Below are 24,649 nucleotides of genomic sequence, written 5' to 3' on the forward strand. Positions count from 1 at the left end.
GTATTTTGTGTGTTTAAATGCTGAATTAAGATTTAGTCTCGTTCCAGGTATTCACAATATTTTGAGAGTATGCTTTCTACTTATTTTGTATTAAGTTGGCTATGCTGAAAAACTAAAGTTGAATTATTTAAATTTTTCTAAGCATGCGTAATAATCATGATTAATTAACTTAAAAAAAAAAACAAGCTTTTATACTTACTGTAGCATCAGTTGATCAATAATCTGTTGCATGAAAGGAATGTGTGAAGAAACTTTTTGAATGTAATGGTTACATAGACGCTTACCAGTCATAATCAAGGTTCAATTTACAGACATGTTAACAAGTAGCTGATAACATATTGGTCTGACTTATTGGAAATTTGTGTGCAGCAGAATTAGAAGCTTTAAGCGATTTTTTAAAGCCTTCTCAACTAGCCAAATACAAATAGATATTGATGCATTGTTTAAGTAGATGACAAAATTACAGTTATGCAAAGTATTTTTTGAATAGCTTGACTGATTGAAAGACTTAAATAACATAGTGTCTTAATATTTTGTGACAAAACCATTGTAATAGGAAGCTAAAAATTTAAATTATTGCACATAATATATTTAACAGAAATTTGACATGCTGTTCGCCGTACATACACGATTACATGCAAATTTCAACTAGCACATACACGTAGTAACTCAAATACTAATTAACTAAATATATTTCTTAATTTTGTATTACAGTTTGTAAAACGACTTAACTTTAATATTATCTATTCTAAACTTCTTTCTTAGTATTTTTTTTGAAAAAAAAATCCACATAGATTTACGTAGTATTTTTTTTACAGATAAAGGATGCATAGCGCTATGTGTTGAAAACATGAAACGTGTACCTGAACTAGCACCATTAGAAGTCGTAAAAATGTTCGTGACTGTATTTTGTTTTCTAAAAGATTCTAGTGAAGTGTCGCAAACACTTTTAGACGATTTCCGTTCTTGTCAGGGATACTTATTTTTATCGGAGTTTCTACTAAAGTAAGATCTTACTGCAAATAATGTTTATATAAAAATTAATTGTATATTTTTGTATTTTTTGCAATTGCTGTTTTTATGTAGACACGCTTCATCCCAGTTGGAACAAGATAAAACTGAGACCCAAGATGCTATAAGAAATTTAGTATTAACGTTAGCATCATTGACTATGTGTGGTCACACAGAGCTAAAATCAAGCACGGCGAGTATGGGGTCATTATTTAAAATGCTTAACTTTGTACTACCTCAACCAAGCAATCAAGGTTTGTTGTTATATTTTTAATATTAAAAAAAAAAAATATTGTAAAAAAAATTATCTACGTGATCTTACAATAAACTTCATTTAGGAGGAAGTGTCCGTAACATACACAGTTTCCAAGTATTGCAATCAGTTTTTATTAAGTCCAATTCTTCTCTCCTCTGCTGTACCATTCTGGATGCTATATTAAGTATTTACCGTAGTGACAATGCTAACTATTTTATTCTTGAAGGACAAAATACTTTGCCTCAGTTTGCAGAAAAAGTACATCTTAAAAATTCGGAAACTCAAAAAAGACTGTTTCAGCTTTTGGAATTTACGGTTTTTGAGTTGAATTTTGTGCCTTGCAAGGAATTAATTTCAATGTCTATATTATTGAAATCAAATCACTCTGTCACTTGTAGCATTATGTGTATGGAAACATTAAATAAAATTCTTCGGTAAGTAAGAAACATAAATAGATTTATGTCATCCTTTCTAGTTTCAATCAATACAAAGTTTTAGTGTCAAGTGCTAATTACTTTTTAGGTATAATGCAATATTCAAAGACGTATATAGAGAGGTTGGTTTGTTAGAAATTTTTGTTGCTTGCCTTAACAGATATGCAACACTTTTGGAAGATAAGCAGGCTGCACTAGATCAAAATCAAGGTATTAATTGAAATACAACTTAACTTGTACTTTCCAATTTTTTTTATTATAAATAAGCTTTTGAAAACTTATCTTCTGTCTCTATCAAGACTATCAAGTGAGTACAGATCAAGAACAATTAGGAGGCTTAATGATCGGAGCGTTGACCATTTTATTAGAAGGAAATATTCAAAATGCTCATGTATTTAGACAGTGTGGTGGAGCTCATTGTGCTCATAATCTCGTCCCATACATTGACTGCAGATTTCAAGCTTTAGAAATAGTCAGAGAACTAATTCTTAGTGTAGGTGGAGATGATGATATGGCTGCGCTTTTAGGACTTATACATTCTGCGCCTTCAAATGCATTTGTTCTTAAAGTGCATATCTTAAAAGTAAGTAATTTTTTCCAATCTGACTCAAAAAATCACCACGATATAAAATGTCAGTATTAGTTTCATTTCATTTTCCTTGGAATTTTTAGTCTTTAATCGTGTGTCTTCGGGAATCGCATCGTGCCAGAATTGTTTTTCGAAAAGTTGGTGGCTTCGTTTCTGTAATGTCTGTTCTCGTATCCCTAGAAGGCCAATTAAATGATCAAACTGGACATAATTCTGTACATTGCAATGATATGATCAAAAAGTCTCAAGATGATGAGGCACGGCTGTTATTAGTACACATAGTTTTTTATACCATAAGTACAGCAATGCGATTTGAACCGGCCAACGCCAAATTTTTTCACCAGGAGGTAAATTATATAACATAAATAAAATTATTACATGTTACAGCATTTAAATTACTATTATAAAGACTCGAACTAAATGTGTAACTAGAACTAAGTGAAAAATCAATAATTATTCATTTAGAAAAAGTTGAAAAAAGATTGCAAGAGTGAAAAAGAAAAATTTTCTCTCGGTGCAAATCGAACACACAATCTTCTGTTAACTTGACTGTAAATCTAGGGAAGACTGCAATGCTGATTTCAGGAACAAATAAATGATTAACTACTTATTCCAAATGTAGGTGGTAAAGCTCATGTAAAAAAATTGATTTGCCCTTGACTTCTCTTTTTTTCGGGTGAGCTTCAGTATCCCAGCCATTAGATTTAGCAGTCTGTCCTTTATCTGTCGATGGACATTGCTAAAAGTTATTCGTTAAGTGAGTAAACCTCGTATTCTTTTAACCGTGGTCTCCAACTGTCCGTGGATTAAAGTATGTTACAACATATTCACGTGATTGCAGCTTTAGTGTATGTAGTACATGACAATAAAATTCAGTAAAGTGCAATTGTGTATGTATCATTATTTACTTTTGCACTGCATCCAACATTATTAGTTTTGAAGGATAATACTGTACTTTCAAAGTTTCAATTGCAGTCTGTTCATTTTTGATAAGTTTTTCTTGTAGTTTTAATTTAAGTATTGCAACTTAATATGGTGCCAGCAATAAGTTTTTCAGTTAAAGGTACAAGTGTCGTGATTTACAAATGTAAAAGTTACTCAACTCAACTTTCAATGGGTTTAATTTCATGGGTAACAATAAAAATATTTTACTTACGGGGAGCTAAGTATCGCCTCAGAATCGTATAACTGTATCAGAAAGTACACAAAATGAGACCATACCATAAAAAATTACCTTTCTTACGGGGAAGTGAAGGAGTCCAGAAGAGAGTTGGTGGTGAGAGCAAAGGATGTGGAGATTGATTAATCCATCTTGTATTGGGTAAAGTTTCATGGGTAAAACAAAGAAAAATTACCTTATTTGGAGAAGGATTGGTGGGGAAAGGAGGCAGGAAGCTCGTATGTATGATGTCGGAATATACACATCTAATTTCAAGCTACGGATCAAAAGCTTAACCAAGAATAAGATTCATGCTAACTTTTGGTGTACATGGATGCACAGCCTCCCAGTAGCATAATAGAGAGCAACTGTCTCGTAAAGAAGAGGTTGTGTGTTCGATCTGCATGCAGGGACGACTTTTTTTATCCTCAGAAACAACCCCAAATTTTTTATTACAAATAGTTATTGATTATTTATTTTTAATCTTGTAATAGACCTTACCAAAAAGGACATAGATTAGCTGAGAGTGCTTAGTTAAAAAAACTACATGGTACCTCTATTCATATGTGCCTATTGGTATGACAATAAGTATGTTTCAAATGTTTATTTATATACTCTGTCAAAATCACATTGAATTACTATATTATTAATAGGTAGGCAAATGATTTTCTATTGTATCTTATAATTTGCATTTACTATTAAGGCTTGTTTTTAGTGATATGCACATTACTTGAGTGTATTTACAGTAGTCCTGAATAAAAATTAGAACTTGATAAAATCGTGGTTTCTTAGACCTGTTGATTTTATCTGCGTATTATGAACTTGTCAGTCAGAATAGATTTAGAAAATCTTATAATTAAAATAAAGTTTCTCTTATTATGTGTTAAGCATCGGGATTGTGTATGAAAGTTCAACTTTCTAGATAAAATGGTTCGAGTCTGACTATATAATTGAGGTTTTCAGTATTCTAATCGCATGTCGAAATAACTTTCTCTTTTTTAACATTCCAATCTTAAAATCGAATAATTCACTATTAATTTAGCTCTAAGAATTACAGCAGAAAAAATCTGAGTAAAACAGTAAACTTATCTAAACAGTAAAAAATTTATACTAGAGACTTAACACTCAACTCTGTCTCCAATCTATACCATTTGTTCAAGGTTATTACAATAAAAGGTTTTTAAAATTAACCTGGAATTCACTGCACGTTTCTGATCCTTGTTTGAGACCTAACATACGCATTCTTTTGTTATTCTAGGAAAATACAAATAAAATGTCACTTAGCATTCTGCACTGTTCGTTCTTGCCCTCCTGAACTATTTTGTATACGCCAACGGTATATAAATGTATATCATACGCTAAAGCCTAATCCCGCGACACTAGCGTCTTTGGCTGAGATCATTAGCACAGCTGCACTTATGAGTCCTGTCAACATTCTAGGATGACACGTGTTGACATCTTTTTCTTTTCTTTTCTTATTCCTTCAATTTACTGTGTATTCTGGACCAACACAGAAGTCAAACGTACGCAGTCAAGAGCTTTATCATACAAAATATTACATACCATCAGGTGTTATTTTCTGACTCACTTCTGAATTGATCGCTGATTCCAAATGCGTATATTATAAGTAGTAGAGGGTGCTTCAAACTGAAAATTTGTATTCTTGGAGTCTTAGATAAGATATAAACTTGTGACACAAAAATATCCCATCTTGCATGGTGCCAAAGGTATGTAAAAGCATATTGTATAAACAAGCTATATTCTGTGGTGCTGGTGTCAGTGGCTGATTTCGTTAACATAGCCACATTGATTTGTCCTGCCAACAATAATCTATAACGAAAGGTGTTTAAATCTCTTTTTTTTTTATATTGTAGAACTTTATTTTTGCCTTCCCGTACACTAGATTGCTGATTCCGAATTTTAAAATTTTTTACGTAGATTAGATACAGACTGTGATGATTTTTTTTTCCATTCTCATCTGTAATCGTTTTATTGTAGTAGTGAGAGGTCGTATTCTCAGTAATCTTCCTTTACGTTTGAAGTAAAATACGACGATATTAGTGTCTTATTACACTGTAACTCATTTAACTTTTAGATGCTCATTTCCCGTTTAAAAACCTAACTTATGATTTTTTTTATTGATTTGAAGTATTGCTTTACATAACTTACAAGAAAAGTAACATTGGAGCTCCATCATGTCGTTTCTTATTGACAAATTTGTTGTAAAAGTCCGATTTTTTTTCAGTTTTCACTGAATACTAAAACAACTGCAAGTCGTATTGAAAAATGATGAATACAAAAGTTTTAACCTATTTAGTTATCTACAATTAATAAAAAACAGTTATGTTATAACAAATAGTTAGGTTGAAAATCGCAACAAAAAAAAATCTTCGGTGTTATGAAATAACAGCTGTTGCAAAGGAAATAGAGAAACCAAAATTTATTAAAATGTAGTATAAGTTATGCGGAAACAGTAGTCCAAATATAAGAACAATTCACTGGATATGTAATAAAATGCAATTAAATTCTATATAACATGTTCATGACCAATGGTATATGAGTAACTTTTACTGTATAACCTTAGGGATTCATATATTTCAATACTTATTCGGAAAAAAGCGATTGTTTTACGACAATTCACTTTTTTTCACTGAGAACTTTTTTCGGCTTAATCAATGATTAAGTAAGTCAATATGTTAGTAAAAGTAATGGTTTCCATTTCGTTGTGTTGCTGAAATTTTTTGGCAAATTATTACACAGACATAAAATTATAGCATAGCATAGCGTAAGAGTTATACCTATAAAAGAATTTTCCATTGACGGTGTGCAACTAACCATTCGATTGCTACAATGAAATGAAGTATTTAGTTATCTTGTACCACCTGTGAATTTGCCCAAAGTTGTAAGGTGGAGGAGAGTGGACTTGTTCAGCGTACATTTTGTGCTTATCTGTTTACATCCAAGATAGTGGAAAATTTTTCAATAACTTGGCTTCTGTAGGGCACAGCTTCTTTTTTTTTAAATCTAGGATAGCTCGTCGATTCCAAGCGATGATAATAAGTATTTGTGCCTGGAGGATTCCTATAATTTTATTGCTCGTCTTTTTCTTAGATTTATACATTGTGAAATAATTTCGTGATAACTATGACTAATTGCTTATAGATTTTTAGCATCCTATTAAACTTGCAACAACCGTTATTAAATATAAACGAAAATTTGGTTTTTTTTTGCATTTTCAACTTTACTATTAGTCATAATACAACTTTACTTTTTTTTTTAGTTAATTATAAAAACTGTAACTTCAAATTCAACATTTCTTAGTATGATTGTATAGTTTTCTTAATATTAAGTGAAAACTGTAAAAAAATCGGATTTTCACGGCTAAATTTTTTGTAGCAACCGGTGCGGTAGGACGTTACTTAAATCAGTGTTCTGAAGCGATTTAAAAAAGCCGGTTGTTAGGTATCTGAGAGTGAGATTCTAACAATTCTACTATTGTAAATTATAACCTTGTATTAAAAAGATATTTTGTTGCCAATAAATATTTGTTTGATTTTAAAAAACGTCATGAAACAGTGTGACTAGAGATTAGTAGGAAGATCGCTGACAATTTAATTGCATCGGTTAAAGAAGGGGTGTCACTAAGAATTCAGTTGTAAAGTGAGTTTCCCGCTTTTTGCAGGAAAAAGAGAAATTCTTTGACACTCAAGATGTTTTGTGTTACAGTCATCTTCTGTCCGCTTCGAGGGAAATTTAAAAAAATTGAAATTGACGGTGTAAGAAGTCTTGTTACGCTTAAAAATAAATAGAAAGATTGCTGACTGCAATGCTACGAAGTGTGCCCACTTTTTTTCACTGGTTCAAGCGCTCCATTGTGGCTAAGCGCCGCAAAGCACATGATTTTTTTTTATTTGAGAAGCATGGTAGAGGTATGCGCCTATGAGGAGAGGAGTGGATTCACATGGAAATGTCCATATTGGCACACATTTTGGAGACACGTGGAACGGGTGTACCGAATGTGCGCCTACAAAAAAGGAGAAAGGAGTGGATATGTCGACTATAGCTACAGCTTAGCGTATAGCGAAGCGAAAGCCAGCGACGGCTGACGAGTCTTTTTCGCTCAACCTTTTCTGTTGTACATGAGAACTGTATTTAATTACCGTGTATAACGTTATACATAATTAAACGTATGCTGAATTATTTTTAAGATTTGGTGTACTTGTTATTTTCATACAAGTCATCAGCAGCTATATGTGAAACTCTGAAGGTCTCCGATGAATATATGTGACTTTAATGTTTTGCAGGGGTGTGCTCGCAGTAGCCGAGTGGACTAATGCCCACACCAATCCTTTTGATATTTTGGAGTTATAGGTTCGGAACCAGCATTATGTTTTTTTTTAAAACAGTTATCAACTTTTTAAATTATAATTATTTAATTTAATAATTGAATATTTTTATTACACAATTTTGTAATAATAACAAAATAATTCAATAATTTTTTAATAATAACAAAAAGAAAATTGGCAATACCTTCTACTATTTAGTCGTCGTGAGAAACTAAAAGGTTTTTTTTTGGGCCGAGTAAGATATGGCAAGAAATAAAACCGCCAAAAATTACGTAAGAAAAAAGCCATAGGCACAAAAAACTTTACTTTATTGAAGTTTATTCTAGTTATATAATATACAATTATTATATATATATATATATATATATATATATATTAACATAAATATTCACATATATTTACATTTATATACATACACGTGCATACAGTAATTTGTAATGTAATGCTTGTAACACTAATATTTACATTATTTTTGTTAATACAATCGATGAATACGAAATGAAACATCGCATTTTTTAAATTTAATTGTATGAACCTGCTAAATTTTACATAAAATGAGCACATGATTTCACTCTCAAGTTAAAATTATAAAAATTAGAAGACAGAGTGCATCTACTTTATGATTTACTTCTTTAAAAATAATTACTAATGATTTAAATATTTTTAGATTAATGAATTGAGGAATTTTTCATTTGACTACTGTGAAAGTAGTATATTTACTAGTGTCACAAATCTAAAAACCAAATTTCGCTGTTTTGACATCAGTAAGTTAAAAAAATTATACGTTCTAAAAAATGCATTGCTTAATATACTTTTTTTCTAAAAACTGAAAATAACACATGCTTTTTTTAAACAATGAGTGTAAAGAAATTACACTTTGTAAGCGAATTTTTCTGAGTTTTTTCTTTGACAAAGCGTATAATATGGTATATTGTACGGTCGTAAAAAAAAAAAAAAAAAAAAAATTAATATAAATTTTTAATTACACGTCATTGCTCACATTTTTTATACCTTCAGTGCTCTAGCTACTAATAAGTCAAGTACTTAACACATTTCTGAAGTAATACATAGGCATACATTGGTTTCTACTACAGTTTATAATTTTTTTGTCCAACAATAATCTGATTTTTATTACCCATGACCCAAGTGTTGTTTCAGATTATTTTGAATTTTTTCTTTAACGAGATCGAAATGACATGTTGAACGTCTGTAACAAAAATCGGATTATTATTCATAAAAAAAAGTATAAGCTCCAGTAGAAATTAATGTTTGCCTTTACATAACTACAAAAATGCGTTAAGCACTTGACTCATCAGTAGATAGAGCACTCAAAGTATAAAAAAATGTAAGCAATAACGTGTAATTAAAAGGTTATATTAATTTTTTTTATTTATACGACCGTACAATACACAATATTAAACATTTCGTCAAAGAAAAAACTCGAAAAACTCTTTTACAAAATGTCGTTTCTTCATTGTCATTATTTTAAAATGCAATTGACTTTTTAAGTTTCTGGAAAAAAAGTATATTAAGCACTGCATTTTTAAAAGTGTAATTTTTAAAATTTACTGATGTCAAAATAGCAAAGTTTGCTTTTTAATATACTACTTTAAATATAGTAAATATGGTTAATATACTACTTTAGCAGTAGCGAAATAAAAATTTCTCCAAGTCATTATTTTAAAAGTGTAAGAATCATAAGTGATTATTTTGTATAAACTAATTCATTGATTAGATACAGACTCTCATCTTAAAATTTTCACAGTATTGACGTAGTGTACATAATGTTAACATTCACACCTCTATCGCATTTATAACGTATCATAGTACATAAAATAGTTTTAATTGCAATATGGAAAACAAAAATGTAAGAGTTTTTATAAACATGCTATAATGTTACAAAATAAGATACTTATGAAATGATCAGATTTGTACGGAATTATATTCTATGCTTACTATATTTTTGTTACACTATTTACGACTACAATTATTATTCCAAATTAATATTTAAATTATTATTATAAAAAGAATTTCGAGTACCAAATCTTTTTCAATTGTAAAAAAACTCGAAAGTTTTAAATACATTTAATCTTAACAAAATTTTTAAAGCTTTAACCCGATGTTCGTAATATGCATTATTTTTATCAAACTATTTAGGAAAATATTAAGTTGTAACTTTTTCTACTACCTCAGCTGAAGAAACGACTAGTTTTCTTTGATGCTAAAGACTCGTATAATGTTGTTGAAAAGCTTGTAACTGACAAGAAATTATTTTTGAAAAAAGTTTCGTAGGCCTTGCTAAATATGTTATTTCTGATACTGTTTCATCGGTATGTTCATATTCTCTACATTTTGTATGGAGTTTGCCATCTGTGACTTGTTGATCTTGATTTTTCTTAAAAACTTTCTCACAATCGTGACATTGTCTCTTCCGTATAGCACTTTAGCCGTGTAACCACTCAAGTAGGTAATAGAATTTCTCTCATACAAGCCTTTGTTTTCAAACTCTACTATTTCCACTGAATCTGTAGGTAAAAATTTTTCCATCATTTCAGCTGCCTGTAAAAGCTTTTCTATTTCTTGCATTTTTGCTGATTTAAATGTATCAGGTAAATTGTTTGCAGTAGCAACCAATAAATCTGCATCTTCATTATGTGAGGCATTCTTATTCGAATGACTAAACGGGCTTCTTCTACTTTAACGTTACCTCGTTGACGCGTATCAATAAAATCAGTACAGATAGTGTGTCTAACTGTAAGACGGTACATTCGATTAGCTGGATTTTCATGGAAGCCACCCATTCCTCGACATCTCGAATCAGTATGCTCGACACTATCTTGGTTACAAAGACTAGTGGCTAATTCAAAGTCCGGATCATTTAATTCGTTTTTAATATCAGCAAACAGTTGTAATAAATAATTGGTAGTCAAAGACAAACCAATATAACACTGTGGTCTACTCACTTGCTCCGATTTTCCGCATTTATTCGCATGTACCATATGTACTGTCCATTTTCTGGACCATTCCATAAAATTTCTCAGGCATTCTTGAATTTCTGGCTTACATGGTGACAGTTGTCGCTTTTATTCTTTAACATTACGTAGTTTGTGTTGGTATATTAAAGTGGTTTTCACTTGATGTTTACTGTGGTGTGCGAGTGAGTGTGTACGCGAGAGAGGCCTGCCTCATTAGATGGTCGGATAGGAAAGTTAGTCTGTATGAAGACCTCCACTCACTCTGTAGTACTGTGTTCGATTACGCTCTGCACTGTTTATATTAGCTAGCCAGTCAAAATATATACCTGATTTTATATTTCTGTTACTTAATCGAATAAACACTTTTTCTATAAGTTCTTATCTACTTAATTTGGCTTTCATTACCACAACAATAAAAGGTTATGGGCCCAGACCCTCAAAAAGCTAAAAAGTAGACAATCGTGAAAAGTGTCCGAAGGAAAATGGCCGAACTCTCAACGCGCTGCGTCGACAAACTCGACGGCTCCAACTACCAGGGCTAAAAGCTGCAGTTGAAGAGTCTGTTTGTCGCAAACGGCATATTTGACGTAGTGGATGGCACAAGAACAAGACCAACGGACCTGACAACAGTCGACGGAAAGGCCTGCGTCAAGGACGACGCCAAGGCGCAATTTTATATCTCGTCCGCGGTCGATACAAAGCAACAAGGACACCTACCGTCATGCGATACTGCTAAACAGATGTGGGATTGACTATGTGCAATCCACGAGCAGAAAACAACAACGCATAAGCTGCTACTCATGCAGCGTTTCCACGAATACCACATGGAGCCAACGGACTCAATAGCAGCGCACATCTCCAAGGTCACCAATATGGCACGGCAAGTAATGGATCTAGGCGAAAATCTGCCAGACATTGTGATCGTGGCGAAAATTCTAGCAAGTTTACTATCAAAGTACAGAAATTTTCGCAGTGCCTGGAATAGTGTGAGTGCGGATAAACAAACAGTGGAATACCTCGAGCAAAGACTTCTCGAAGAAGAAGCATATCAAGAAAGCGACGAGTCCCACGATACAGCACTGGCAGCTACAGTTGGAAATGATAACAGAAGCGGTACAAGAGCACAACAAGGCAATTGAGGCAACCCTCGAAGAAACAAAAGCGACATTGAATGTTTTCGTTGCCATGAAAAGGGGCACTATGCGAAAGAGTGTCCACAGCGCAAACAGTCGTCCGACAGCAAGCAGACACGGGCAAGTTGAAGTGTTGCGCTGGTTTCAACTACAAGCCCCGCAGAAGCAGAAAAACAAGCTTTGTTTTCTGCCAGCGAGTTAAGAGGCCTCGAGGCGCCAGACTAGCGAGACGCCTGGTTTACCGACAGCGGGTGTTCCATACATATGGTAAGTCGTCGAGAGTGGTTTGCTACTTATAAACCGGAGAGAGACGGAAGAAAAGTCTCACTAGGTGACGACGGTGAGTGTATGGTAGTCGGAGAAGGCACTGTAAACATCAAGAGATTTGTCAATGGTAAATGGCTGGACGGCTGCATCGAGAAAGTGTTGCACGTTCCAAGCATAAAGAAAAATCTCCTGTCGGTCGGCGTCTGGGCTAAGAAAGGCTATAAAGTGGAGTTTCTCGGAAACGAAGTCAAAGTCTGCGATGGATCTGACCTGCTGGCAACTGGATTCCTGCAAGAGAATAATATCTACAAAATGCTGATCAAGACAGTCACACACGTCGAGCAGGCCGCCAGTGTAACAACGAGTCTCAAATGTTGGCACGAGAAGCTGGGGCACGTTCATGTAATGGCGTTAAAGATGCTTGTAGACATGGGACTTGTGTCTGGGATTAAGCTGAAGGAAGGGATGAATTTCCTTTTCTGCGACGATTGCCAGCTTGGCAAAGCACATAGGCTACAGTTCAAGAAAAACAAAGAAAGAAGAAGGACCGTGCCTGGAGAGCTGATTCACAGTGACGTCTGTGGTCCAATGTCGGTCGAGTCGCTTGGTGGAGCTCGCTATTTCGTCACGTTCATGGATGATGCCACAAGCTACAGATACGTATACTTTCTACGAAACAAATCTGATGTATACGAGAGATTTCGAGTGTACGAGCGCGCCATGGCAAACAAATTTGGCACTTCCATTAAGGCTCTACGGTCTGATCAAAGAAAGGAGTTCGTAAACGAGAATATGCTGGAGTACATGAAGAAACATGGAATAGCATTTGAGCCATCTGCACCGTACACTCCACAGCAAAATGGAAAGGCCGAGTGGAGCAACAGAACCGTAGTCGAGTGTGCACGGACAATGCTGCTGGCCTCTGGTCTTCCAAGATTTTTATGGGCGGAGGCCATCAATACGGCTGCATACTTATTGAATCGTGTCACAGTTGTAGGAGACAACAAAAATACCACAGCATATGAGGCTTGGACTGGGAGGAAGCCAGATCTGAGTCACGTCAAGGCATTTGGAGCTCAGGCATACGTGCACATCCCAAAGATCTTCACCACCAAGTTTGAGCCTCGGGCCAAGGCAGTCAGTCTTGTGGGCTTCGACGGAGAATCAACGAACTACAGACTGTACGATGCAACTGCAAGGAAGATAAGTGTCTCTAGGAATGTGATCTTCACCGGACAGCTAGGAGTACGAGAAATGGCCGATGGAGAAACTGTCGTGCTGCCCGAGTTCACAACACTGGTTGAAGAGCCCAAGTCTGAAGATGTTTCACAGGATCTGCCCAAGGAAGAAGAATTTCCTGGAGAGGTGGCACAATGTACCAACCAGTCTGGAGCAAACAAACAATTGGCCGTGGAGATCAACAAGGACACACCGTCACGTACAGGGTTGAGAGAGCGAAGCTCTTTAAAAGCCCCAGTGAAATACCAGGCAAATATTGCTGAAGTTAAAATCCCTGTAACTTTCAGTGAGGCACTAGCAAGTGAACAGTCAAAGGACTGGCTCGACGCAATACACGAGGAGCTCAAGGCCCATCAGCGCAATGGTACCTGGTCCGTAGCACCCAGGGATCCAGGTCGACCACCTATCAAGTCAAAATGGATCTTCAAGACAGTCAAGAACGCCAACAAACCAGCTTACAAGGCACGACTATGCGCCAAGGGATTCATGCAGAGGGAAGGCGTCGACTACACCGAGACATTCTCTCCAGTGGTGAGATAGGATTCTCTTCGGCTGCTGCTGGCATTGGCCGCTCAAGAAGATCTGGAGTTGGCGTCATTCGACGTCAAAACAGCGTTCCTCTATGGTGATCTCTCCGAGGATGTGTTTATGGAAGTTCCTGAAGGTGTTTGTGTAAGTGACAAAGGTGAAGAGTCTGTAAGTGATAGTGGTGGTGTGTCAAAGAATGATATGTTTGTGTGTAAATTGAGCAAAGCGCTGTATGGACTGAAGCAGGCCCCGAGATGCTGGAATTTGCGTTTTAAGCAGTTCTCAAGTAAATTCAATTTTATAGAGTGTAAATCAGACCAATGTGTATTTATTGGTAAATTCCAAGAAATTCCAGTGTTTTTGGGTCTGTTCGTGGATGATGGTATGTTGTTGAGTCAGTCGTGTGTAGCCATCGATTTTATTATTTTAATGTTGCGTAATAAGTTTGAAGTTACTGTAAGTAGTGCTGATTATTTTGTAGGTTTGGAGATTAAGCGAAACAAAGACTTGAAAGAGATTTATTTAACTCAAACTATGTACACTCAGCAAGTTTTGAAGAAATTTAATATCAGCGAGGCAAAGGCATCGTCAGTCCCGTTCGATCCAAACGTTATTTTGTATCCAGTCGAAAACGAGAATGAATGTATTAGTAACGTGCCATATCGAGAGGCAGTGGGATCGCTTATGTATTTGGCGGTCATGACAAGGCCAGACATTGCATTTGCCGTTAACGCAGTGAGTAGATTTTTGAGCAGGCATGATCGGTCTCACTGGCAGGCGGTCAAGCGAATTCTTGCTTATCTCGTTGGTACCACGGGCTTCGGAATCAGTTTTAAAGGTTGTGAGAATGATGTCTTAAGCGGTTTTTCTGACTCTGATTTCGCAAATGATATTAAAACGAGAAAGTCAGTAACTGGTTTTGTTTTTATGCTGTCAGGTGGGGCGATAACATGGTCTGCACAGAGACAAAAGATTGTGACCTTGAGCACTACAGAGGCGGAGTACATGGCAGCGGCCACAGCTGCGGTTGAATTGATATGGTTGCGAAATTTGCTAAATGATGTACAGCATCAGTGTGCTCTTCCTACGATACTGTTTGTTGATAATCAAAGTGCAATCAAAATTGTTAAAAATACGAGCGCACATAAAAGGACAAAGCAGATTGACGTTCGACATCATTTCTTGCGTGAGAAGCATGAGAGTGGTGAGCTGCAGGTGTGCTATGTTCCTTCAGAGTTGCAGAAGGCGGATTTGTTCACCAAAGCATTGCCTAAGTATAAATTTGAATCCATGCGAGAGCTTATAGGTGTATGCAAGTGTGAATCGATCGAATAGTTAAGCATCAAGGAAAAGGAGGAAGTGTTGGTATATTAAAGTGGTTTTCACTTGATGTTTACTGTGGTGTGCGAGTGAGTATGTACGCGAGAGAGGCCTGCCTCATTAGATGGTTGGATAGGAAAGTTAGTCTGTATGAAGACCTCGACTCACTCTGTAGTACTGTGTTCGATTACGCTCTGCACAGTTTATATTAGCTAGCCAGTCAAAATATATACCTGCTTTTATATTTCTGTTACTTAATCGAATAAACACTTTTTCTATAAGTTCTTATCTACTTAATTTGGCTTTCATTACCACAACAATAAAAGTTTGTATCAATTATAAGCGTCAATTATAGTGTCCATTTTTCGAACAAACTCAGCTGATTGCTCCCACCTATCAGACATTAACCCATTTTCATCTCCTTTTTTAGCAGCTTCACCAGCCATTTTGATTGCCGCAGCCATTCGCCTACTCAAAAGTTGGAAAGCTAAACTTATTTTCATACATTCTAAGTTATTCGGATTAAAGTGAGTATCGCCTAATAATGTTAATAAATTTGATGTATGGTTAGTATTATCTACTTGATAAGTTTGTAATAAGTCACCGTAAGGCATTATAACTTTGTTGTGTATAAAAATATATCTGTGTTCTCAACTGATAAAGCAATCGTTTAATGAGATGAGGCCAATCAAACGCGGCAAAAGTTTTTTTACTTTCATGCTCAAAAAATGGACTGTCAATAGTATTTTAAAAAATTTATCGAACAATGTCTAATTATTAGATCCTTGGTCGCAAACAATAATTTTAACAATAGCCCCAATTTTGAACAAAGTGGTTAATATTACACATATCAGTTAATGCAATTGTTCTGCCCGAGCTCCATACCGTTATATTAAAAAAAAAAGAATTTGACGCCTGGAATTTTAGGCATTAATGCTATCTACACAGAGTAAAAGAGTATGTTTTACAGTAGTCGAATTCTTAAAATTAACAACTATATCTTCAAGACCTCCTATTTTATCATATTTGGTAAAGTATTCGTCCACACTATTGATGCTAATCTCATCAAATTTCAGTTCACATACACGCTTCTTCATAGAATGTTTACTTAAATTCTGTCTGATTTCTTCAAGAATATTTTTATTTAATCCTGACTGCACATCTAATTGGTCTATAAAACCTCTAACAGTAGATTCCCCAAGTAATCTAATCCCTAATGTTATTAATTAATTGTACCCTGCAGCCGAGTGATAATACATGATTTAACATAAATTTTGCTCATAAAGTGTGAACTTTTGTCGATTCTTTAGTTTGAAATGCATTAATATTAAAGTTTTCCGTGATTCACTAAAATCTGTGTCTTTCACTAAATTTGTAATTGTTTCTGTTAACTTGGCTTTTTTGAACCAATTCGTTGTTTTAATTCAAAATTCTCCTGTCTAAAAATTTTTGTAGTTTTTTAGAAAGATTCTATTTTTTTTGCTATAATTTTATTCCACACTCCAAAGACCTTTTATACTGTTCACACGGGACTGAACAAAATTTCCGTTTTGAAATTTTTTTTTTTTTGGTACTTGTACATTATTACTAAAATTGCATACACTTTTGTTTGTCCAAATTCATTGGACATTATATCTCTCATGTTATTATTTTGATTCTCATCTATTTGATAATCGTAGTAAACTTCATTAGTTTCAATTTCATCAACATCGAAAAAAATTTTTTTCCAGATAGATATAATGAGTCATTAAAAACTCTCGTAACATTAAACGTATCATCGTATTTGCTAACAGTTTGCTCTTCATGCGTTTGTAATGGTATACTACTACCTGGAACGCCTTTCTATTCTTCACCATCGATTTCCATATATTCCTTAGGCACGTCTGTTTCCCACAATCTTTCTTGATTTTGTTCTGACTGTAGCGGTCGGTCTGCTACATGATTTCGTTCACACAGTTGAGAAATTTCTGAACATGCTTGTTGTACAGCTTCAGGTTCAATCGACTGCCAATTAATGGGCACAGCGTTGGTTTCTAAGCGGAATTTTTTATTGGTTAATTTTGTTACGTTACCCGTGACAAATTCGTATTGAAGATGTCGTCCATAGTCGAAGATTGATATTGTCTACACACAAAAACATTGTCCACTAACCTTTATTATAAAGAACAAACGTTTTGTAAAAATGTATATAATTCGATGCGTTCTATAGATATTTAGTAAAATTACGATTACTTAAGACACATCCTACGAGTTCAGTATTCTAATGTAACGTACTAAGTGTTAAGATTTAAAAAATTGACAAAAATGCATGATCGTATTCTCCAGTATTGTACTTAATGGCTTAACTGGCAAATAAAATACAGTGTTTATTTAACATAGTCTGAAAAAAAATTTACCATACTTAATGTACAACATTTTTCCATTTAATTAAGGTAAAGAGACCATGAAGTTTTATAAATTCAATTTTTACATTTTTCCACTCATCCTATAACTTAATAATTGAATGTTTGCAACCTACCTGAATGTATAATCCATACATCATGACATTTTTTTTGTATTTTTACATCCAGAAATCGGAAAAGCTGAGCACCAGATTGCTCTGATTCTTTACAGCCTTGGTACTGACAGAAATCATAATTCCTTGTCACCGCCATTTTTATTTATAGGCATACGAAAGTTATAAATATTCGGATAGCATATTGGACCATGAAATTTGACAATCTTTACAAGTGCAACTTGTCAGGTTTTGATGAATATGATTTTAATCGACCACGTTCAGACAATTATCTTTTTTTCCATATGCGAGTTACCTAGTACAAGTAATTATTAATCATCATTAGTAATTAATCATGATTATTTCTTTAATAAACTAGATTTTTTCTTCACACACTGTTATTATTATTAAAACAATTTTATAAACATACAACTACGTGAGTTTTTATGTAACCTCAATAATTATTAAACTATAAAGGACGTTTATCACACATAGCGTTTTCTATACGATCTTGGTGAAATTTCAACAGGACGCTCGTAATGATCTTAGAACGTAACATGTAAAATTTGAGACTGTTTTTCTTCACCGTTTTTTAGATTCTGGTACTATATTCAATTTTCAGAGAGATTGACACGTTATTTTACCTATTGACTAAGAAAAAAACAGTGAAAGAGGCCTACATGGAAGTATACGAATGCATTCAAAACAGTTGCTGACGCTGCTAAATGCTCGCTCCCCTTTCACTGCACTCCCTACATTTCCCCTCTAACTGTGATGCACGTCTTTAAGTAATAATACATGCACTTTTTACCAAGTAACCTAGTTCACCTACATTCCAATTTATTGATTATGAAAAAATAACAAAATAAACATCGGATAATTTAATGTTTTTATTAACTAACTTGCTTATAAATAGAGCAATAATGAATAACTTAAGTATCTTTCACTGTAACTCGTGGGCATTAATTGCCTTGTGATATACTAAAAAAGGAAAAAATATGAACTAAAGTACCTGAAACTAGGTAATTACTTTTTTTCGCAAAATCTCAAACTGAAACTTAGTTTTTTTTTTTTTTTTTTTTAAGTAAATTGTAAAAAAAATTGTTTAGAGATAGTATCGACTTTTCACAAAAAATTTTTTTATTTATTAAGCTATAAAACATTAAATAATTTTGAATAATTTTATCCATTATCTAATGCAACAAATATTTAAAAAAATTTGAAACTATTAAACCATTTATTGGGAGATCTGTACAAAAACTTTTTTGTTTGAAAAGGAAGAAATCAGTATTTCAATCTATGACACTAAGCAATTTCACTTTTTTAATCATCAAAGTGACGGAATCTGGATAAAGAAGGAAATAAGTTATCAGCTGGCCGCCCAGGCCGTTTCAAGCTTATTTATATGTATATGTGTACTTGTATAATGAGTACGCAGGGCACATAACGCATGTATATGCAGGGTTCAAGAATATTGCCAGAACCTTGTAAAAAATGCAGTGAAATACATGCAATGAATTATAGTATGTTACCTTCAAGATAACAATATACATTGATAAATAATAACAGAGATATTTTTAAGGAGAAAGTATTGTTGAAGTTGCATCATTCACCGTTGGAAGATAAGATATTTTTCCTCCTAACGCGACTATGTCCGTTTATTTCAAAACCTGCCTAGTTAGGGTGATTATCAAAAAGGATCGTCTTACCACAACTGGCCCTTCTTAGTCGTTTCACTTAGTAATTTACTGTGTAATATCCACACTGTACCACTAGTTAACACTTACAACATGTGCGCATACACAAATATTGAACTGTAAAAACATGGCACAAAACACGTGAACTGGTCACACTAGGTAAATTACATTATCTAGAAGTAATGCAAAGATGTAAAAATGCAACACTTTTTTTGATAACAGGTTTTTAATTAACTCAAAGAGCAGTCGTATCAGCAAAAGATTGCACCGAAGTAAGTTGTCTCAACGCAGGAACTAACTAGTCTGAAACATATATCTTCACTCACTTTCAGCAAACGATAGGCTATAGCTATTACTGGCACGCAGCAGACAACCTAACCTGACGCAAAGGCTGAGCAATCGCCGTGACGCAATTATTGTATCGGCTTTTTGTAATTATTGAATTACCAACGATATCGTCAATTACAAATAAAAATCAACTCATAGGCAGTGTCCAGGTATTCTACGTATGTTATTTTCGAGCTTGTCAATCAGTTTTGAATACTAATAATAATAATTATGAAAATTATAATATAAATAACGTCAAAGTAGTAACAATAGTAATAATAAAAACAGAAGTAAATACAAAAATAAGAATTAGTAAGGAATGGGTATCATAGCAATGATAATAACTATGATTTTTTCGTTACAAATAAAATAAATTCTAATTAATCATTAAATATAAATCTGTATAAAATCAATCGTGACACATTATGAACTGTCGATGTTGAGATTCCGTCTTTTGCATGCAGTGCATTTAACAAATTATAATTTTTTCGCAACAGAGAGACTTCAATAGCCAATACGTCTATGTAAAGCAATGAATGGGTAGCGTACTTACAGTATTTTTGATGGTCCTGCTACGTAGAGTATGTGTCGGAGGCGTGACAAGCGGACGCAAAAGCTGGCAAAAACCACTAGCCAAGTATTCTGGATTGGGCGGAAAGCACTGGACTAGGCAATGTGATACCTAATTCTATGGAAATGCTCTCCACTCGAATTGTAGGCCACTCATCCAAGAACTCGTCTTGGACCTCTGCACACCATTTCATTTCCCTCCGCTTTTTCTTCTTGCTACACGCATCCATCACGTTTGTAATCCTAAGCTAGTCTGCCACGTCCTTGAACCTTAAACTCTCTTGGGCCTGTTTCTCCCTAGAATGGGTATGAAAGAGAGTGGGACCAATGCTGCTATTTTCTGGACTGCGTGGATGATGGAAATGATAAAGAATGAAGTACAGATTCACACGCATGTTCATAAAAATTACTGTTTGACTTGTAATTCTACAAGGGGAGCCATTAAACTTCCTTCTAAACATTAGATACTCGTTGTTCAACTCTACGACAACCTACATTTGCCACAGGATCGATTCTGGATGAGGTGAATTTATTTTAGTAGAAGAAATCAGGGATACAGAGGGGGGTTGTCAGAAGAAGTTATGTTATCAGTAATTTTACTAGAGTATTCACTGCTGCTGGGAACAACAGTAACTGTCTCTGCAAAGCTGCTGAGAAAGCTTCAAATTTTCTTTCCCACGTTTAATTAGTATGTGTACTTAGTTAAGACTTTCATGAGATCATAGCTTATTGAGCATGAGCTGAGGTCTGAACAGTACGTTTCTGCCAACGTAATATAAGTTCTAAGATTGATACCAAAATAAGTCAGTATATGTATGAGTAGTTGTAATACGGAGAAAAATGGACGGTTTCTATGGGATGCTAATGGACGTAAGAACCAAAACTAAAACGTAGCCAGTTTTTTATATTATCTTTTTGAATTACTATGTCTGGAAATTGTTGTTTAGTCAACTCCAAGCGTGTCTCGAAAAAGCAAGTCGAACAGCAATTACCATACATTTGAAAGCGATGAGAAAGATAAAAATATTTCAAACGCAGAAAAGGGGGTTGCACACCAGTTAAGTGAAAAAAATGTGCAATTTATACAAAAAAGTAATGCTTTGTGTTTGGCGGGATTTAAACGTAAATTTTTATTTTGAGCTGCTACTACCGGAGCAAACCGTTATAACATGACGTTATTATCAACAACTAAACCATTTGAGTGAAATGTTGGATAATAAACGTCCATTTACTTGACATGGAATACATTCAATGGAATTCTTTTAGGATAACACCAGACCAGACGTTGCAAAACCTGTCCGTTAAACTTTAATGTCTCTCATTGGGGAAACTTAGTGGCATCTGGCATACTCTGTAGACCTCGTGATAACTAATTATCTTATTTTCAGGTCAATAAATAACGCGCTGTAAGGTGTGCACTTTCAAATATTTGGAGAAGTGCAAAAGTGGATCGATAATTTTTACGTCTTAAAAATCCAAAAATTCTGTCGTAAGGAGATCTATGAATTACCGATTCGATGGCTAAAGGTGTTGGACAATAACGTAAAATGCTTTAATAATTAAATGTGTAACGGTTACTTTTTATAAATATAGTTAAGAAATCAATAAAAAATTGCATCATTTTTGCTCACCCCATTATTATCCAGATTTACATTAAAAAGATACAATTAACAAGCTTCTGACGATTTACGCGTATTAAAAATTTTCTAAAAAAATTAATAGTTCACTATTCATTGACTATAACATTCGATTTTAAAATTTCTATTGTAGCTTTAATATATCATCTACTGCAGTTGTACTGTAAAATAATTAATCCATTAGCTGTTATATGTATGTTAAGGATAAATAACCATAAACTGAAATTCTTAATTTTAAACTGGGGACGTTAAATTTTCGCCAGCTTCTTTGCAATTTACTTCAGTGTGCAACAGTTTGATGATCAAATAATTATTCGTGCAGGCTTTGTACTTTCCAACTTTTAATTGGCTGCTGACGTTACTTTTGATGCAGGAACTTAAGAACGAGCGTTTATTGTAACATACCAGCCTCTTATCACATCAAGGAAAGTTAATATGGTGGTTGATGAGAAGTGTTGGTAAAAAATCAATACGTTACCGAGAGAGAACTAAAATCTCTTGCATGTTATCAAACTGCTTGAAAAACTAGTTGAAAAAAAAAAGAATATGTTTTTTGTCAGTGTAAAATTATTACATTCAGTTTGTTGATTGTTGAACTACAGCCAAAATTGACGTATAATGTTCGTTTATTTATAATTTTTTTACTTTCAAATCTTAACTTACGTGACTAAATAACTTTGGATCTAGACTTTTAAATGGGACCAGATTTTCTAGGAATTCAATTGTTCATTTGCTTTCGTTTGCACTCAAAAACACTCTCCAAAATATTGTACAGACGAAATATGAGTGTTACAAATGTTTGGGTTACGAATGAAAAATTTTTTTTCAATTAAAAGTTTTTCATAAACTTTTTAGGGCTTTTCAAAACATCATCAAATGTAAAAATTACAAGATCAGAGCAATAAGTCTTTATTTTTTCCCTTTGGAAAATATTTTTATTAATTTTTAGGTAAAAAAAATTTACAAAAGTTGTTAGGGTCTAAAACTTTGTAAAAAACCCAATTTCTCGGAAAATTAACATTTTCTAACGTTAATATCTCGGCCTACTATCAATTTCTTTCATTTTAATAGGTGTATATTGTGTTTGTTTTGAGGAGACAAAAAAGATACGTTTCACAAGAATTTCAAAGAAATTTTGAGAAGAAAGTTATAAGTGGCTTGAGAGAGGCTAAAAAAAAACATGTGTTACTGTTTGCGGTTGCATTAGGTTTATTTTGCTAACGCTGCCAGCAGCAGTGAGCTTCTTTGTCCAAAGGTTGTAAAAAAAAAATAACAGTTTCAACTTTTCCAAAAATAAAAAACCTTACGATATGTCAAGATTTAAAATATTTCATTACATTTTATTTTCACAAAGAGTTTGGTTGGTAGGAAACTTTTAAGTTAAAGTGTACTGGTCTCACCACCTATAAATGTTACTTGGTTCCACTAATACAAAAGCAATCTCAACCTGCATTGATAATTTATTGTTGTGATTTTTGTCTGCTTATTTATATCAATAGGAACCAGCTACCATTAGTAAATGGAAAAAATTGATCTTCAAGTAAGAAATTCGCTAATGATACTATTTTAAAATGCAAAAGTTGAATTGAAACTTTTAGAAAGACTTAAAAAAAACTAGGTGTAGGTCGTGGGACCCACTACAGATGTGAAACATTAAAGAATATGTTATTAAACTCGGTAGTATTCGATTATCTACGATGAAAATGGTAGTTTTCGTCAGATAAGTGCCATCGTCTCCAGGACTATTTTGCGGCCCGAGGGACCTGTGAAACAGGGCCTGAGAGACGTAAGGCAGCTACGGAGCAATGGTGCTTACGTAGCGAATCCTATTTTTTCTACCGAGTGCACACCAGCCTCCCAAAAACGTGCAAGGTAGGAAAAGTATTTATTTTTTTGACTCTAAATAATCTTAAGTTTATATTTTTATATTAGAAAGACAGTTTATTTATAATTATATATTTTTATCATTGGATATAATAGATAAAAAAAGCAAATTATGTTCATATATTTTTTTTTGTTCATTAACATATAAACAACGAGAACGAGAAAGAACAATAATAGAGGTCAAATAGTATCTATACTACCTACCTCCACAAAGGTACATATATTAGTTTGACAAACGTTCGTGTGTATTACTTTCTCTGTCTCTTTAACTCTTTTTGGATTCAGATATCTGTTTACTGTGCGTCAATGCGCATATGCGAGAATTTCGTTAGGTTGGCTCTTTACTAAAGACAAGTAAAGATAAAGTTTGAATAGACATAATTGGAAAAACTCGGCAAAATTTTTTATTCTGGTCAAATAATAACATTTCAAAATAATCCTGTTGACAGAGAAAAAATTCTTTTTAAATGATGAAAAAATGATAGTAATTATAATAGCAATTTATCATATGTTACAAGCACAAAATAATAAAAACAGCTATGAAAAAGGCCTACCTGTATGAGTACAATAGAGAGAGCAAGCGCGAGAGTAGACGATCAATGGCTCTATCTTAATTACTTGTATATGTACTGTCAAAATGCCTTTTTCAATCTTTTGTTCATTATTTTTAATACAAAATTAAAAGTGTTGATTGATAGAAAATTTTTAGCCCTACCCGCGGTACTTTTATTGTTTCTGTATATCAAACCGTTAAAAGATATAAGCAAAACGAACTTTAAAATA

The 24,649-nt window shown here is 33.8% G+C and overlaps 1 protein-coding gene across 1 annotated transcript in view; it reads left to right on the forward strand.

Annotated features, from left to right (window-relative positions):
• bchs (WD repeat and FYVE domain containing 3 bchs) overlaps nt 1-24,649 on the forward strand; it is a 1,547,413-nt gene that overhangs the window by 201,987 nt on the left and 1,320,777 nt on the right. Inside the window, exons 6-11 of the mRNA XM_089597159.1 lie at nt 819-1,005; nt 1,087-1,265; nt 1,350-1,701; nt 1,790-1,911; nt 2,001-2,284; nt 2,374-2,637. Of these exons, the coding sequence (XP_089453285.1) occupies nt 819-1,005; nt 1,087-1,265; nt 1,350-1,701; nt 1,790-1,911; nt 2,001-2,284; nt 2,374-2,637 (1,388 nt within the window). The remainder of the gene's footprint in view (nt 1-818; nt 1,006-1,086; nt 1,266-1,349; nt 1,702-1,789; nt 1,912-2,000; nt 2,285-2,373; nt 2,638-24,649) is intronic.

This window comes from Copidosoma floridanum, unplaced genomic scaffold (assembly GCF_036245765.1).
Source record: "Copidosoma floridanum isolate Cflo_tuat_1 unplaced genomic scaffold, Cflo_Japanese_pri ptg000030l, whole genome shotgun sequence".
In the NCBI taxonomy this organism is placed as follows: Eukaryota; Metazoa; Arthropoda; class Insecta; order Hymenoptera; family Encyrtidae; genus Copidosoma; species Copidosoma floridanum.